We start from the raw sequence: 19265 nt of genomic DNA, 5'->3' as shown, positions 1-19265 counted from the left end.
ATATCCAAATGGTCGTCTCGGATCCGCTAGTCTGATATAAATGCGTAGAAAGTTTTATGTTGATCGTATTGTCAACCGAATCGCTAGTGGTTTGCTAAATTCGTTACTGGGGAAAACTCTCACGAGTCGCACACACTTACATAGAAACACAAATAAGTCACTAGTGATATTTCGAAACAGCGCCTTGGACACACAGGCTGACTGCTCTCAGATAAACCGACCCTTCCTTTCGGAATCGATGAAATTGATTCTGTGCTGCTAACATGTTTCTAGGGGTTCAGCAAATGTCACCACCAAGCTTCCTTCCGAAGAAAGCATTAAATATCAACGAAAACTTGAACAATTATAAAACTAATAATAATTATCACCACATGTAATTGTTTTGCGATCAGTCCAACCTAACGATTCAACTTTAAACCACTAAGTATCCAGATAAATTTCAGTAGCAAAAACCCGGCGCTCATCCCATGATCTGGATCTGAAATCGTAATCGGATCCTCAGAGTTCGTTCAAAACATAAATCATTTTCGAGAGCTGAAATGTCATGATAATTTCCTGGTAAGCTCCGTTGAGAGGTCACCTGGCCTGCTCACCTGAATCTAATACTGATCGTCTCTGCGTGGCTTTCTTTATGAGAACTGATCGCTTCCAGGCCATGCAGTGTCTCGAAGCTGCTCTCTTCTCCGTTAATTGCTATCAGCTCGCTGGATTTAGCACCGACCGTTCTTATTGACAGTTGTGCATTTAAAGGTAGGTTCCATGGGTTGTTTGTTGGCTGCAACGCTGGTCATCTCTCAGTTGCTGTGTGTAGAACTGCTGCTGGCTTGATGCAACACAGCTGGGGCGTAGCTAGCGGGGACAGGGGGCAAATGCCCTCGCCCCTCACAGAATTTGACCAAAAGTTGTTTTTGACCATGATTTTGGCCGAAAATTTGTAAAAAAAGTGTCATTTTGCATTTTAATAGTCTTAGCATGATACATGAACGTCAAGCGGGAGTGTGGTTTGAACACTCGTCATCACGACATAAAAACGGGAATATCCCTTACATTGTATGTACATGCTTATGTGCCCGCAAGATCACGACAGCCCGGACAGCCAGTCTATAATTATTGTAAAATCCATAACGGTAAGCTACTATATCACCAAACAAACAAAATCTCCGCAACGAGCTTATTTGGTAAACAGAAGCCCGACAAATCTGGTTTTTTGATAGATTTGCTGCATATCGACATTTGATCGGTGGCGCACAGCCGGCCGATTCATGGCTGCGAACTACTGATCGATGTTGTCAAAACACATCGCTTGTTGCACGGACCTACACACCAAGTCCGTGATTATTGTGACCTCTTGGAAAGACACTAAATCACTCAGATTGCCACTAAGAATTTGTAATGTGTGCATCAAAACTGCAATGCCTCCTACATGGGGACAGCTTTTAGAAAGCCAAAATTGAATTTCTGATGGCTTACCTTTTGATATTCCCAGTGGAAGCCTTGGTTCTTCTTCACCACGAATCCATTGACATTCCAGAAGAAACACCAGAAATATGAGGAGCATGCCCCTCACTTGCGCCATTTTGGAACCAATTACACGTTGTCGTCAAAAGTATATATCTGTTGATTCCTAATATCATTGCATATGAAACAAACACGTGAAGTTTGCGGAGTAACTAGGCAACAGAAATAACAAAAAGTTCGTCGAGGGTGGCGATTATCATATCGATGCATATTTCTATTGAAAAACTTTAAAGGGTAACTCGTGTCAAATTTCACCATATAATGTTTTAGCTGTTTTTGACAAATTACTACGTCACTTTCTCATAAATCGGTAAGGTTTTCGAATCGAAATGCACATTTTCGAGAAATTGATGGTTTTAATCCCGCCCGGACGGCTCGCTTCGATGCCGTTGAAATCGCGCTACGCCGACGACGTTTTTGTTGATGACGTCACAACATGAACATTTTCGCTGTCGCGATGGTTTACATTCCCGCGAAAAAAAAAATCTCATTCGTTTATTTACAACTGCCATTGACCATTGACATTCCATCCTGTCCTTACACAATATATACACGATAAGAACTGAAGATTATGGAGAAGAAAAAGAAAAGGGTTGTCGGGTGGCGTTGTGCTGCGATGTTTTGCGGCAACTCCAGCAAAACTGAAGGTGTTGGGGTTTTCCGCTGGCCTGACCCTATCAAAGAACCGGGCCGTCGCCATGAAGTTCGAGTTAAGAGGTCACCAGCCGGTGGTTCATCTTCTCCTCCTAATGCTCCGCCGGAACACAACTTCGAGAACCAACTCCAAATTCGTCTGCCGTTGGAGGTCTTCCAGCACATTTGGAAAAAATCTCGAAGTAACGAAGTAAGGGAAGGGACGGCCACTCCCACCAAGTGCACAGTCCTAGTTATTTTATCATAAATTTCCTAAGTCCAACCAGGAAATTCCATCGCTGACTTCATAATAATGGTATTCCTAAAACTATTTTTAGACCTCATTTTATATTCATTAGATTTTCCTGAGCGTACGCGAACTACTGCGGATATAGCCTGGTACCACTGGCCACCGTCAGACGACGATACGGACTTATCGTTTATCCTCGGATTATAAATGTAGCAATTAAAATCATCATCACATAAAGAAATAAACTTGGCGTGATAATCACTCCGTGGCTGTCTGTGTTGCACGCATGTCCTCTACAGCACGACGTACATTTCAGATAGGTCAATCCGTATCCTTGGAACTTACATCCATAATAACATGTGTCCGTACAGCTTCTTTCAATTGTAACCTTAAATTGTAATTCATTCTAGATTAGAAATATACGTACAGGTTGTTTGATTAAGGAATTGATACCGAACTGGAGGTATTGGTTGTCTCACCCAAACCGCTCGTAATGTAGACCAAAACCGAGGCGTAGCCTATATTTAGCTCCACCCGAGCGGTTTGGGTGAGACAATCAATACCGACAGTGAGGTATCAATTTCTATTCTGAAACATCTCAAATCAAATATTGAATAATTTGGTTTTAAATGCTTTTGAAGTGCTTCCACATTTTGCACTAACCCAAGCGGTTATGGTTGTCTCGCCCAAACCACTGTTGTGAAAACGATGCTTTATATATTATCCATTATGAAAATGAAATATTCTCACTCGGGTATTTTAAAATTATCTCTAATGTAATTCGGTTTGTTACACTTTGAATAAAATAATTAGCTACGAAATGTCGTCTCGTCGCTGGTGGTTTACATGAAAGTTGTGTGTCTCCAAGCATGATTTATACTAGTACCTCAAAAGGCATCTCCGTATAACAACCTATGTGTGAGTGTGATCGAGCGAATAATTTTAAATACTCAAGAATGAAGTGCCAAGAACCATACTCATATATATGCTCTCAGCAACACTGCCCATGTGTCTCCTCAAAGCAAAATGGTGGCAAAAGGTAAACTTCTAAAAAGGCATATTTGCTTTACGGAACCATATAAATTGAGTCGTCCAGGGAGGAGAACAAAATTTTGATATGATTATACCCGGCCTTATTCAGAAACACTTTCAAGTAAATTCAAATCGTTCAACACCCGCGAAATATCTTGCAAACCTGACTGAAGTACATGTAAACATTGTAGATGCCACTTTTAAGGAAGCCACCTACTATGTGCATCCTGAGGAAATCGGGGGTTAACGTTCGCTTCTCCGGCCCTGCACTGCACGGATGTCTGTGAGATCTGCTTTGACGGCACCTATCCGCTACAGGAGATTAGCGTGGGTATAATTATTCTCTGCAGTCATACCTTGCAGTATTTATCTTTCATGCCGCAGGAGATGATGTCTACTTTGGGAAGGTTTGACTGGCAGGTGTGGGCTGTTGGGTCGTATGGCGTGATTTTGTAACTTTCCTTACACGTGTAGCAGGAAAGATTGGTACCAGTCAGTCCTTCATAGTAGATGCCTCCGAAAGCTGAAAACATGGGATTTCAAATAATTTCTGTTCAAGTTTCAAATGTAGCTCATACATGTGACAACTAAGACACCACGTGTTAACCTTTCGTCTTTAAATGCGAAAGTAAATTTGAAACAGAAAACTGGAAACTGGAAATAAAAGTTGATTCAGAATGTATCACTGATCAAAATCAAAATGTGTAGTTGATACCATAATCGAAATTTTTTGTCGAAGAGAAGCATTCGACCGTGGCTTGGTAATAATGGATGAATTCGCCGGAACAAAACAATTTTCCTTTGCGTTTATTATGTCTTTTATCTATGGATTGGCCAAATCAGAAGTTATATTCCTATAGCACTGAAAGAACCCTTTCTAATAGCAGCTCTCAAAGATATATCTTCCACGGCGTGTATATGTCTATTATTAAAATCTGATATTCCATTCATTGCTTAGCAATATCACACATAATGGGCAGTCTTATTTTTAGTCGCTACCTTTGGAAATGAGAGATCAAGGACGTTATAGCCGTCACGATTAAGGCATCGTTACAATTATCACAACTCTGGTGTTTTCCTAATTACAACGGAGGTTTAGAATTCCTGTCTCAGATTGGCCATACTCGGCTCAATAACCAAATTGGGATACTCCTCACATTCATTATCTTTAAGCCAATGTCACTCCCATAAAATGCGAGTGACACTGGTTTTCCACTGATGAATAGTCACCCAGTAACACGAAATAGGCAGATGGGTGACAGCTAATTAGATGACTGGTCAGTGCGATGAAAAGCAGAATCGTTGCCACCAGAAAGGCATACTGAACTTCCAGCGGTGCTGCCTTCGCACCGCGTTGTCTGGAAGCTGAACAATGTCAATACATTGAGGGTCAAGTAGATATCTTAGGCGTACCCGTCATAATTTTATCTTTTCTGTGTCACTTATAGTTGTCCTTTCAACCTTTCATATGACTGGTTTGAATATGCAAAAACAGTAAGCGTATCTGAAGAAATGAATGTCGTCCGTTACCTGCACACGACATCAGGATTTGTTGTCTGGTTATCATCCAATTTAATGAATATTTTTGCATTTTCTACTTGGTGGCGTGCCAAAGAAAAACAATTATCTCGGAGACATGTGGGGCCTGATCTGATGATCTGCGGTGAAATGGCATCCTCACTCAGTAGGGAGAGTCAATTCCCAAATGGCCTGGGCACGAGACTCTCCATTCGTGTTTTCAAATGCGCATTTAGGCCGTGGGCGATAGCTAGCAAGGATGATAATTCCCCTTCTCGCCACTTTGCGCCACCACATGTAGCATAACACTGGCTGATCTCTAATAAAGGATTTTCGCTGGTGTTGGGTTCATTTTAATCTACATTTTGTAATGGTGCAACAAAACAACGGCGACTAAGGCGTGCATCACACGCTCCACTGTACGTGCGTCACTAGGCGAGCCATTTCTATCTGGAAATCTTCATTACCCGCATTTTTATAAAACAAGGTCAAGAGTAGGGGTAGGAAGTCAATTAGCAATGAACATGGAGCTCTCTTGTAGCGTTATCCAACCACATCGCGGGGAGTATGATTTGACATTAAAACCAATTGGACGATCGCATCAGAATGATCATGTGCTACCCCGGTACGTTTCTTGGTCGACCGTTGGCGCGGCGGGTGATGATAGGTTAGCCGACGGCGATCGACCCAGCTTAAACTCCAACGAGACATTTAAACGCAGTAACCGTTAGAGAAAGATTCTGGACCTAGAAAAAGGCCAGTGACCCCACGCCTACCCTTACTCCATATTCTTTAATTACCTTTACCCTTACACCCAATAGAAATAGATAAGTTAGTTTTTGCCTGTTTGTCAAAAACAATGTCCTTATAGGTAAAGTACAACATGTACAATCTTTGAATTGAATAATGATTCATTAATTTGTATATATTAGTGCTCTTAGGTCATGTTATATCAGGGATCTTGATTTAGCCGTTCGGGTGTATATAGATACTGGAACATCATTCACATCCAAATGACAATCCGCTGAGCACAATTATGGCCATTGACCGTTTTTTGGTTAAAATCAGTGAATAAATTTGAGAATGTGAGGTGATCTCTTGACGAAATTATTTCTAATCCTTCGTGAACTATGAGTGACAAATCCTGTCCAAAACAAAACACACCCTGCTAGACAACCCTTGTGAATTCGATGAACAGATCACCAGAACAAAAAAGACTGGCTCACGCAAACGATAATGTCAAAGCAGTGATGATTTTATTTCAATCTTCAGATGGAATGAAGACTAGCCATTACATAGGAATACGGGAAGTACCTACTCGCATCTTTTTCATATGACACCTGCCATTCTACTTTCCTTTACAATAACCTTCTAATTCTTGGTCATATCCTCGCCTCTCTTTTCAAGGGCTTTACTAGCCAAATTAAGACCAGCCCTGGCTGCTTCCTTCCAGTGGCTCTTCACGAAATTCTTGAAAAACAACCTCTTGGCGACCTCTTCGGACTCTTCCTTGGTCACATCCTCGCCTCTCTTTTCAAGGGCTTTACTAGCCAATTTAAGACCAGCCCTGGCTGCTTCCTTCCAGTGGCTCTTCACGAAATTCTTGAAAAACAACCTCTTGGCGACCTCTTCGGACTCTTCCTTGGTCACATCCTCGCCTCTCTTTTCAAGGGCTTTACCAGCCAGTTTAAGACCAGCCCTGGCTGCTTCCTTCCAGTGGCTCTTCACGAAATTCTTGAAAAACAACCTCTTGGCGACCTCTTCGGACTCTTCCTTGGTCACATCCTCGCCTCTCTTTGCAAGGGCTTTACTAGCAAAATTAAGACCAGCCCTGGCTGCTTCCTTCCAGTGGCTCTTCACGAAATTCTTGAAAAACAATCTCTTGGCGACCTCTTCGGACTCTTCCTGGGTCACATCTTCCTCTCTCTTGATGGTTCTTTCAGTGGCAACACTGCAAATGACCACGGACAGGACCAGTAGGATGACGAACTTCATTTTATCTGGAAGATAATGATCATGAAGATTTACTGACTGATAGGTCAGAAATACCTGTAAAATTTCGCGCCTTTTTAAGATTCTGGGAAATAGATAAATAGATAATTTTGTCAACAAATTTTATTATGTTTCACTACCAAATTCTTTCGGTTTTCGAAATCTAAATTTTGTTTTTGCGCATCCACTTTGTTACTTTGTTTCTGAAAAAATAGGAGCTTTACCCCACGCTACAAGTAGTTGAAACGATTTTTCCTTATTTATAGGAAATTGGAATAGTGCATACATCTGTTTGGTTTTGAGGCAAGGATCAATAAAAACCAAATTTCAAAGAATTCCGGAAAGGTTGTTCGTCCTCCAGAGCCCCAAACGATGCGGACATAATATTTATGAATGGACTATAAGCTATGTGGTTCGGCTTGGTCTCAGAAAACCAGTTTATTAAAGAACGTCGCGAAATACGGGGCGGGACAGAAAAATTGGAGTTGCTCGGAAAAGTGCCTAATGACCCCAACTCTTTTTAGTGTTTTTATTATTCAGTTTTTAATGCAGTTTAAATCAGGGTATTTTTCCTGCCTCAGAATTTGCAAAAGTGTTTTGCTTCAGTGTATTGCCTTCATCCCAGTGTCGGAGGCCAGTGGCCAACACTGAATTTCAAGTGTGCTGCGTTCTCTGTGAAATTGTAAGCATTTCATGTTGTTTTAAGAGTACAGGCTCTAACCTTTAAAATAGCATAATTACGTTTTTGTCTAGACTGGTTTTCGGAAATAAAAAAAGTGATATACATGTACCAATATACCCGTATTACGAGTTTGTTCATCAACAAACCCAAGAGGTGAAACATTATCGCTGATGAAACACGGACCGTCAAACATGCTCACTTTGCACTAAAAAACTTTTCCACGCCCGTAAATAGCTTTCAAAAGACAGGTAGGGGTATTCTAAACAGGCATACCAAATATCTGCAATTCTATCAAGCGGGGTCTAGTGAATTTTGGAAGATTTCTTAAAATGTACAATGTTTTGTTGGCACAATCCCCGATCGATTGAGTTTTTGTGAAAAACGATGCTGAAAAAACTTGCTAACTTCGCCACATCATGGTGTTTCACTGGGTTTTATACTTTCGGCTAAAAAACAGATCAGGAGTATTATCAAAAGGAACTCCGGTAGTGACGAAAAATCCTTTTCATTGGCTGATACATCTGCCTTTTGGGCGATGGATGAAAGTATGGCGATGTCAGCAGATTTTGGGTTTGGCTCAGTTGGCATGTTTTACGGGAGTGATAATGAGAAGAAGAGTAACGATGTAACAGCGTGGCACTTACCTTATCAACGGGTGCTTCCAGATTCGAATGCTGACAGAAATCATTGAGGGTCTCGCATTATATCGTCTTTCTCATGAATTAATCAAGAAATAATTAAGAATTAGAAAAATGCGAATAGAAATTGAGTCATTAATTTTAACTGCCGTTCTGGGTTTGGCCCAGCTGTTAGTGTCTGGCTGAAGATCATTAAAGGCCTTTATCCACATTCGGGTGTTTTATGCCGCGTATCGTTTGTGAGAGGCGCGATGTAAAATACATTGTGTATAATAAACGTAGGCCTTGTGTATATGTAGCATTACGTGGTGTGACATTCATCTATTATTGAAGGATTCTGCCTTACATGTAATTGAAACTAAACGTAGACCCCCTGTCTGAAACCATAATTATTGTTTTAACAAATGGGTGTCAGGTAATAGGTCTTGGCATTTGAGCAAAAAACGTTTTGCTGTAATAAGCTCTTAATACATCTCTGTGCAAATAATCAGGCTTGGCAAATGAGATGCATAATTTTAGTGGTGGCCATCTTGGAATCCAATATTGCGGCATGTGACGTCATCGTCAATGGCACCATTCGATTGGTTGGGTTAGACTTGATGACCTAGCTTTGAGTTTTGTTTGGAGCCGTATTAAAACTCAAGTTATAGCCAAAAAACTGTTTTAGATCGACTTCGACGAGGCGACCATATTGAAATTCAAGATGGCGGTCAACAGGAGCCGCCTTTTCACTGTTACCAATCTTTAAATGGTTTGACAGCCTACAATCTTTAGGTTGGTGTGAAAACTATGCGTGCCATTTACCATTCGCCATCTTAAAATCCCAGACGGCGGGCATCTGGACTCAATTTTGACGCTGCCATTCGATTGGCCATACCCAAGAACATGCGGTTAGCCGTTCATCTTTCTCTGTAGCTAATTTAGAACAAAAGTTTTCATGAAAAACTGTCTAGTGGTCCTGCTGTGTCGGCCATTTTGAAATTCAAGATGGCGGCCGCTAGGGGGCGATTTTCAGATGTCACCCATCCTGAAAAGACCCGGGTAATGTATACCTTGGCATGCAACCCGAGGAAGATATGGCCTGGGTAGAGCCACTGGACCACAGTAAAAATAGGAAGAATTGGCGCTCTATGGTTGGCTCCAGATATCTGCGCATACGTGTAGCAGCCCGTTTTTTCACTAATTTGATTCTAATCTGATTAAAAAGTATGACAATATTTAAATAATTATGTCTACCAACTGCTGCCTGCATTTTAAATGAGGATATTTCAGGTAAACAGAGCATAAATCAATATCCAGGGCACCGTCATTTGCATGTGATCGGTTCTGGCTAAGTATTGACCATATGCAGGCCAAAGATTTGGAAAAGGCTCGTACATGTAACATGGGTGTAGATGTCTGACAAGATTATCCGTAAAGTTCAATAAAAGTGAAAATCTCTTGGAAATTAAATGAGATGGAGTTAGTTGAGAACACTCCCATATCTCTCACGATTTTAGGAAAAGATTAATAGGAAAAAACAACTTGAAGAGACGTCATTGTGTGGAAAAGATCAAGAAACAGCAACTTTGTTGTTGTTTTACTCACAACAATACATTTGCACTAACTCAATATGTAATTATGGCTTTTTTTTAACTAATTGGAAAATGAATTTTTAAAACGACTACCTTCTTTTTTCCTTTACCCTTTTCCCCTTTCCCTACACGTGTCATGCGTCTCATTTAGCCAGAGCTCAGCAAGTTGTGTCAGTGTCAATGATGCTGCCGTTAACTTAACTTGATTTAAGACGATAAATACCAAGTTAAGTTGACGCCAGTGCCTGTGACAAAATGTTTTTTTGAGCAACCAGGCCCTGCTCACATTTGGTTGCTTTTTTTATTTGCAGACTAATGAAAATGTTATTTTATATCCAGCCTGACTGCTATTAGGACAGACCTTTGGATCACTGGCCGCGGTGCATTTGGGGCACCAACTTGCAATGGACTGACAACTGTCTCATCTATATGTGGTGAGCAGGCCTTATGAGACGGCCCCTCACCAGCGAGCGACGAATGAGAGGTCGCGCAAGTGCAGAGCGCGGTGATTGAGCGGATCGACGAGACACACCGATTTGACTGTAGTTTCAAGAGAATAAAGAGCGTTGAAATCAAGAATAACCATACATAGATCGTAGACGTGAGTTATTACGTAGTAGCTAGAAACTCGAATATTACACTGGTGAGCAGCGGAATGGGATAAAAGCCCATTATCATTGATAATTTACAAGAATTAATCGAGCCCGGCCGACGCATTTTAGCTCCGCCATTGCATAGTGTAAAATTGTGTACATTGTATGCGAACCTACAGGTGTTTTCCCGCGACATTTGCACATGAAATATACTGTGCCGGCGCCAGTTTTAGCTGTGTCAATACTCCAGTAACGAACTGAGTGTCCATTTGTCGATCTTGCCTGAGAGTATAGCGTACATTTCGTGTACATTAACGTAAACCAGCTAGAACAATGGCAACGCATGATGGCAGTGACCCAGAGACGGGGGCCGTCTCACAAATGATAAGTAGGCCGACGATGAGTCAGCCAAGTGACATGTTTATCGCGAGGTCAGGGGCAGAGGTCACGATGTCTACATCAGGTAGTAGACCTAAGGTTAGTTCTACTGGCGATAGGCCAAAGCTACCATTAAGCCCCACTGCAGATGTGGCCAGTGGGTCACCAAACCCCGCTTCTTTGCCAGCACAAGGTGCTTCTCAGGCCCCTTCTGGCCTAGATATGAATGCTTTGGTGGTGGCATTGCTCAGTCAATTGGCTGCAAGTAGTGGTCATGTGGGTAACAGTGGTCACCCAGCCCCGGGTCTAAACCCTGACCTGCCCGCACCCACCGTTTCAGCAGTTCCCCTTGCCCACAAAGTACAGGCACCTAAAAACTTTGTGGTCGGTCAAAACTTTTGAATTTGGCTAGAACGTTTCGACACCTATGCCGACCTTTGCAAGATACCCCAGAGTCAAAGGCGGGAGCAACTGCAGTCAAGGCTGGACCACCAGGCCTATGTGGCAATTGCAAATCTCCATTTGCCATCGGGGATGGAGTACGAGGAGTATAAGGAGGCCCTCCTCAACCGCTTCATGAACACCACGAAAGAAGATTTCAAATTGCAACTTCGAGGACGGAATCAAAAGAGCAGTGAGACCCCCGAAGCTTATGCGGATGCACTCCAAGAATTGGCATTAAACGCCTATCCAGGGAGTGGGTTTTCAATCCAACAGGAGATGGCATTGGATCGCTTCATGAGTGGGGTTGAGGCCTCCGAAACTACCCGAGAGCAGCTTTTTTTGGCTGCGCCTACCACCTTGAGTGAAGCTGTGAGAAAGTTTCGCCAGCTCCAAGCGGCCAAGTTGATGTCACGGCAATCGGAGGCGCTTCTTCAAAAACCAAAGAAAGTTGCAGCGACGAGCTCAACCAAAACTCAAGGTGAGGTAAATAGGGTAGACAAAGAAAACCAGTCAGAAATGGCAAAAATGCTTGACATTTTAGGTAGAATGGAAACCCGCCTCAGCCAGCTTGAGCAAGGCGCTAATGCAAGGAGATCAAATTCCTATGCCAGGCGTGACAATAAATGTCGTATTTGTAATAATGAGGGACACAGGGCTAGCCGGTGCCCTATGGCTGAATGTTACCAGTGTCATGGTAAGGGCCACTTTGCTAGAGATTGTACAAATGTGTCGGAAAACTCCAACCAGGGAGTATCGAAGGGCCGAGATGCTTCCCACCAATTGTAAATGTACGGCCCCCACCACATGTAAATATTATTAGTGTTGGAGAGACACCCAATGTGATTGATGTAAACATCACTAGGGATGTCCTCCAGCAGAAATCAGTTGGTGGTGATCTATACCCATCACTGATTAATCATGTAGGGCCTAACACTAGTACAGGTACATCGTGGAGAGAAGTTTCATGTCCTATAGCTGCCCCTGCTGACATCCGCAATGACGCTCTAAGACCAGAGAATACGGCAGTTAATTCTCATCTGCCTGAGAGGTATGGTTCCCCCCCCCCCCCCCCCCATTAAATAAGGTGCCTGATGGTGTACCCAAGGTGACTGATTTACACGTTGCTCTGGGAACGCCTCCTGCGGTTGATTTAGTTGCGAATGGTAATACCATTATAGAACCATCAACTAGTATTGGTACAAACTTATCTAATGAATGTCCAGCTTACCATATAATTTCAGAAGACCGTGCAGTTTTAGGTCCAACAGCACCACCTATCAGAAAAGAAAAACGACCAAGCCCAGAGAACATATTGCAGACGTCCAAATTGAACCCAACGGCAACGAGATTTGAACCTACTTCAGCGCAACCCAAGAAAGGTAGCATTAACTGGGTAGACAGCAGCTTGTTTGTCACTGTTCAGGTCAATGGGGAGTCTATGCCAATTTTGCTTGACACCGGAGCGACTTCTACTGCAGTAAGCGCAGCGGTATGGAAGCAATTTTCCTATTCTGGGGAAGAGCTTGGGCCAGCAGATGGTTCTCTCACGTCAGCATCAGGTGATGAGTTGCATGTTCTTGGGTGCACCACGGTCTTATTCCAGTTTGGTGATTTAGAGATTCTTCATAAGGTTGACGTGATTGATAATCTTGACTATCCCTGTCTCCTTGGTAGTGATTTCTTTGCAAAACATGACTGCACAATCGACTATGGTACCAAGACCCTCGCCATAGCCGGACAGGAACTTCCTCTCCATCAGGACAGAGAAAACCCACGGATAAGTCGAGTGACCCTTAACCGATCTGTAACGATACCACCCAATTCAGAGATGATTTTGACAGGACATCTCAGGTCGTCGGTGCATCTTAATGAAGGCACTCCTGGCATCATTGAGAGGAGGAAGGGAAACCAGTCCTTCTTTACCGGCCGGACTTTAGTGGTCCCACAGAAGGGAAAGGTTCCAGTACGTGTGGCAAATCTCTCCGACTCTGAGGTGCACATCAAGTCACACCATACCCTTGGATGGTTCCACCCAAGTTGTGCATCGGATGCCAAGGCTATTCCTTTCTCCCCAGATGAGATGAACAACAAGGAATCAACGTCGACTGCCCAGGAAAAGAACACACAGGAGCGTCATCTGATTGGTGCTATAGACCCAACCAGAAAGACTGAAAACTGTGGTAGGCCAGCCGATGCAGACACGTCAAGAGACCAGCCGTCAGCAGCAAGAAAGCCCAGGGATGAGCAAGAAATGGAGACCCTCTTTGCTCAGCTGCAACTAGAGCAGACTGATCTTGCCCCAGAGCAGTTAAGAAAGGCAAAACAACTGGTTACAGACTATGAGGACATCTTTTCGAGTGGCGATTTTGACATTGGCCGTAGTGAGTTAATTCAACATCACATTGACACTGGGAACTCACCGCCAATCAAGCAGGCTCCCCGACAACTTCCACCTCACAGGTTGGAAGCAGTAGAGGAGATTGCTCAAGGCCTACTGGAAAAGAACCTTATCAAGTATGCGCCCAAGGTCCATGGAGTTCCCCGATCGTCTTAGCCAAGAAGAAAGATGGGTCCCTACGTCTTTGTATTGACTATCGCCGGGTTAACAGCTGTACGGTTAAGTCTGCACAACCTCTCCCTCGGGTGGATGACACGCTAAATGCTTTGAACGGTTCATGTTGGTTTAGCTCCCTAGATTGTGCGTCCGGATATTGGCAAATGGAGGTTGCACCCGAAGATCGATCTAAGACTAGCTTTGTTTTTGGAAATAAACAGTTTGAATGGAATGTCATGCCCTTCGGGTTAACCGGGGCGCCTGCATCCTTTACCCGTCTGATGTTCTTGGTGTTGGGAGGACTAACCCATTGTTTGGCTTATCTCGATGACATCATTGTCCACATTGTGTCATTTGATGATCACCTCACACGATTGGAGGAGGTCTTCAAAAAAATCCGAACAACCGGGCTGAAGCTTAAACCGACTAAGTGCAAACTTTTTTCGGAAGTCTGTCTCCTTCCTAGGTCATGTTGTTTCCAAAGATGGTATCGCCACTGATCATGAAAAGACCAAGAAGATTGCTAGCTGGCCAGTGCCAATAAACCTGGCTGAGTTACGTTCTTTCCTCGGTCTTGTAACCTATTACCAACGATTTGTCCCAGAGTTCTCTAAAATAACAACCCTCTTGCACAATCTTACAAAGAAAGGAGTAGAGTATGTCTGGTCTCTGCAATGCCAAGAAGCTTTCACTACGCTAAAAGCACTGTTGACATCTCCTCCGATCCTTGCTTATCCTGATTTCACCAAAGATGCTGGAATTTTCATTCTAGATACCGATGCGAGTGATTTTGCGATAGGGGCTGTCCTGTCACAAGTTCAACCTGGTGACACTGAAAGAGTGGTGGCTTACGGCAGCAAAACTCTTAACAGCGACGAGCGTAACTATTGCACAACACGGCGGGAGATGCTAGCATTAGTCACCTTTTGTGAGCACTTCCGTTATTACTTGCTAGGTAAGAAGTTCCGTGTCAGAGTGGACAACATGGCCCTGCGGTGGTTGCTAAATTTCAAGAATCCATCTGGACAAGTAGCTCGTTGGTTGGAGCGATTGGCTGAATTTGACTATGAGATCGAACATCGCCCTGGGAAGCTCCATGGGAATGCAGATGTACTCTCTCGTCGGCCAAAGCGTATCCGCCAACATGGAGACTGCCCGTCATGTGGGCCAACGGATAAACCAAATAACGAGGATTGCAGGGGTGACAGCACTTGCGTAAAACACCTTGAAGAGGGAAAAGTGAAAGGACCAACCTTGGTGGTAAGAACAGAAGGCAAATCGCAAAGCATCCTTTCATGGACTTCAAAAGACTTGGCAAAGGCTGAACGGGTAGATCCGGACATAGGCCCCGTGATTGAGCACATAGAAAAGCACAAGAAGCCATCTGAAGCAGTCTTAAGATCCCTCGGCACCACTGCACGAGCTATCATGGCCCAGTTTCAGTTACTAGATGTTAAGGATGACTGCCTTATTCTGAGGTCGCCAGAGAAAAAGTACCGGGATAACCCTCGCTGGGTCCTTCCAAAATCTTTGGCTGACCAAGCAATAAGTAACCTTCATGAAGGGTACGCCGGGGCACATCTTGGGGTATTGAAAACCCATGCTAAAGTAAGGAGTAGGTTCTGGAGACCAGGTTTGAAGCGATTGGTGGTTGAATTCATACGAGCATGTCCAACTTGCCAGATGATCAAATCACCACCTAAGACTGCCAAAGCACCAATGGAGAGCATTCCAGTAGGAAGACTGGAATGCTCTCCATTGGACTAGTTAAATTACCGATGTGCATTGATATAACGGTTAACGTCATAGTTTGTCAATGCATACCTTGTCAATTGAAAACAACATGTACATGTAGTTGCGATGTAAGCTATATGTATAAAAAAAGCCTTAAAGAGTTAAAACAAAATTGGACTCTTAGATATATTTGCAATTGATATTTGTGCTGACGCAGTCGCATTCGGAGGGAACAGCCACCGCATCTCCAATTGCGCGTTATGATACAGTATTTTACCTTCGGCTACGACGAGAAACTAATTTAAAATGATTGAGTTGGTTCCCATGTTTATCGACAGATGAAGATATATGAACGCCATTATATCTTAACAGAGCGGTGGCGTCTTGGCTCTGCATCACACATGGCGCGGGGTGATAGGACTCGATTATACCGTAATTTAGTGATTTAGTTGTTGTCTTCAGGGGAAGGCTGCGATTATTTGAGATACCAAACCGTGGCGGATTAACCGAATGAGCGGGTTCGGATCATTAGGAAAATGTTACTGTCTTGGATTGTATTGTCTCTTACAGGGAGCCGTTTTTTTTCCTATTTTCATGACCCCCGATCACCCATGGGTGCAAGCTTACGCATGAACCCATATAACTTCTGTTGCGTGAATTCTAGTTGGTCACATCAATTATAGACAGAAAAAAGCTATGTATCACATGGTCACCCAGACACATTTACAGATATCGAAGTGCTGATCACTGAATGTCTCTTAAGTATCGTAAGAAGCTCTTACCTTTGTCTATAAGTAGATTAAAGAGTGCAATCCATATAATTATCCACTTATTGGACACCATCTTGCTTGTCACTCATTATAGACAGAAAAAAGCTATGTATCACATGGTCACCCAGACACATTTACAGATATCGAAGTGCTGATCACTGAATGTCTCTTAAGTATCGTAAGAAGCTCTTACCTTTGTCTATAAGTAGATTAAAGAGTGCAATCCATATAATTATCCACTTATTGGACACCATCTTGCTTGTCACTCGATTATACCGTAATTTAGTGATTTAGTTGTTGTCTTCAGGGGAAGGCTGCGATTATTTGAGATACCAAACCGTGGCGGATTAACCGAATGAGCGGGTTCGGATCATTAGGAAAATGTTACTGTCTTGGATTGTATTGTCTCTTACAGGGAGCCGTTTTTTTTCCTATTTTCATGACCCCCGATCACCCATGGGTGCAAGCTTACGCATGAACCCATATAACTTCTGTTGCGTGAATTCTAGTTGGTCACATCAATTATAGACAGAAAAAAGCTATGTATCACATGGTCACCCAGACACATTTACAGATATCGAAGTGCTGATCACTGAATGTCTCTTAAGTATCGTAAGAAGCTCTTACCTTTGTCTATAAGTAGATTAAAGAGTGCAATCCATATAATTATCCACTTATTGGACACCATCTTGCTTGTCACTCATCCAGGTTGACACGGACTGCTACGAAAGATGATTCGAGGTCACCTTTCAGTAACTGTTGACATGATGAAGTTTTCGGATATTTTGTCTAAAGAAGATATCTCCACTTGAAAAGGATATAAACAACAATCAAATATCCAAATGGTCGTCTCGGATCCGCTAGTCTGATATAAATGCGTAGAAAGCTTTATGTTGATCGTATTGTCAACCGAATCGCTAGTGGTTTGCTAAATTCGTTACTGGGGAAAACTCTCACGAGTCGCACACACTTACATAGAAACACAAATAAGTCACTAGTGATATTTCGAAACAGCGCCTTGGACACACAGGCTGACTGCTCTCAGATAAACCGACCCTCCCTTTCGGAATCGATGAAATTGATTCTGTGCTGCTAACATGTTTCTAGGGGTTCAGCAAATGTCACCACCAAGCTTCCTTCCGAAGAAAGCATTAAATATCAACGAAAACTTGAACAATTATAAAACTAATAATAATTATCACCACATGTAATTGTTTTGCGATCAGTCCAACCTGACGATTCAACTTTAAACCACTAAGTATCCAGATAAATTTCAGTAGCAAAAACCCGGCGCTCATTCCATGATCTGGATCTGAAATCGTAATCGGATCCTCAGAGTTCGTTCAAAACATAACTCATTTTCGAGAGCTGAAATGTCATGATAATTTCCTGGTAAGCTCCGTTGAGAGGTCACCTGGCCTGCTCACCTGAATCTAATACTGATCGTCTCCGCGTGGCTTTCTTTATGAGAACTGATCGCTTCCAGGCCATGCAGTGTCTCGAAGCTGCTCTCTTCTCCGTTAATTGCTATCAGCTCGCTGGATTTAGCACCGACCGTTCTTATTGACAGTTGTACATTTAAAGGTAGGTTCCATGGGTTGTTTGTTGGCTGCAACGCTGATCATCTCTCCGTTGCTGTGTGTAGAACTGCTGCTGGCTTGATGCAACACAGCTGGGGCGTAGCTAGCGGGGACAGGGGGCAAATGCCCTCGCCCCTCACAGAATTTGCCCAAAAGTTGTTTTTGATCATGATTTTGGCCGAAAATTTGCAAAAAAAGTGTCATTTTGCATTTTAATAGTCTTAGCATGATACATGAACGTCAAGCGGGAGTGTGGTTTGAACACTCGTCATCACGACATAAAAACGGGAATATCCCTTACATTGTATGTACATGCTTATGTGCCCGCAAGATCACGACAGTCCGGACAGCCAGTCTATAATTATTGTAAAATCCATAACGGTAAGCTACTATATCACCAAACAAACAAAATCTCCGCAACGAGCTTATTTGGTAAACAGAAGCTCGACAAACCTGGTTTTTTGATAGATTTGCTGCATATCGACATTTGATCGGTGGCGCACAGCCGGCCGGCCGATTCATGGCTGCGAACTACTGATCGATGTTGTCAAAACACATCTCTTGTTGCACGGACCTACACACCAAGTCCGTGATTATTGTGACCTCTTGGAAAGACACTAAATCACTCAGATTGCCACTAAGAATTTGTAATGTGTGCATCAAAACTGCAATGCCTCCTACATGGGGACAGCTTTTAGAAAGCCAAAATTGAATTTCTGATGGCTTACCTTTTGATATTCCCAGTGGAAGCCTTGGTTCTTCTTCACCACGAATCCATTGACATTCCAGATGAAACACCAGAAATATGAGGAGCATGCCCCTCACTTGCGCCATTTTGGAACCAATTACACGTTGTCGTCAAAAGTATATATCTGTTGATTCCTAATATCATTGCATATGAAACAAACACGTGAAGTTTGCGGAGTAACTAGGCAACAGAAATAACAAAAAGTTCGTCGAGGGTGGCGATTATCATATCGATGCATATTTCTATTGAAAAACTTTAAAGGGTAACTCGTGTCAAATTTCACCATATAATGTTTTAGCTGTTTTTGACAAATGACTACGTCACTTTCTCATAAATCGGTAAGGTTTTCGAATCGAAATGCACATTTTCGAGAAATTGATGGTTTTAATCCCGCCCGGACGGCTCGCTTCGATGCCGTTGAAATCGCGCTACGCCGACGACGTTTTTGTTGATGACGTCACAACATGAACATTTTCGCTGTCGCGGTGGTTTACATTCCCGCGAAAAAAAAATATCATTCGTTTATTTACAACTGCCATTGACCATTGACATTCCATCCTGTCCTTACACAATATATACACGATAAGAACTGAAGATTATGGAGAAGAAAAAGAAAAGGGTTGTCGG

General features: G+C 42.9%; 1 protein-coding gene and 1 long non-coding RNA gene across 3 annotated transcripts; both read right to left on the bottom strand.

Moving 5' to 3' along the window:
• Positions 1 to 1811: 1811 nt before the first annotated feature.
• LOC135489363 (uncharacterized) lies at positions 1812 to 16399 on the bottom strand. 2 transcript variants are annotated; one of them, XR_010447143.1, is made up of 3 exons: positions 16323 to 16399; positions 3651 to 3956; positions 1812 to 2789 (listed from the first exon to the last, which is right to left on the bottom strand). It is a non-coding gene; the product is annotated as an uncharacterized LOC135489363 (long non-coding RNA). The 2 variants fall into 2 exon arrangements; XR_010447144.1 differs by having other exon boundaries at positions 3790 to 3956.
• Positions 6191 to 8335, bottom strand: LOC135489361 (uncharacterized). Its single transcript, XM_064774693.1, has 2 exons — positions 8270 to 8335; positions 6191 to 6951 (listed from the first exon to the last, which is right to left on the bottom strand). The coding sequence occupies exon 2, from the start codon at positions 6944 to 6946 to the stop codon at positions 6323 to 6325; it is 624 nt and encodes a 207-aa protein (XP_064630763.1). The 5' UTR covers positions 6947 to 6951; positions 8270 to 8335; the 3' UTR covers positions 6191 to 6322.
• Positions 16400 to 19265: the final 2866 nt, after the last annotated feature.

This window comes from Lineus longissimus, chromosome 1 (genome assembly GCF_910592395.1).
Source record: "Lineus longissimus chromosome 1, tnLinLong1.2, whole genome shotgun sequence".
In the NCBI taxonomy this organism is placed as follows: Eukaryota; Metazoa; Nemertea; class Pilidiophora; order Heteronemertea; family Lineidae; genus Lineus; species Lineus longissimus.
The sequence above is the reverse complement of the archived record's forward strand: the minus strand, read 5'-3'. Positions and strand labels throughout refer to the sequence as shown.

Bases quoted from the DNA above. Each gene is read 5' to 3' on its own strand.
- LOC135489361 (XM_064774693.1), bottom strand. From the start codon at position 6,946: ATGAAGTTCGTCATCCTACTGGTCCTGTCCGTGGTCATTTGCAGTGTT.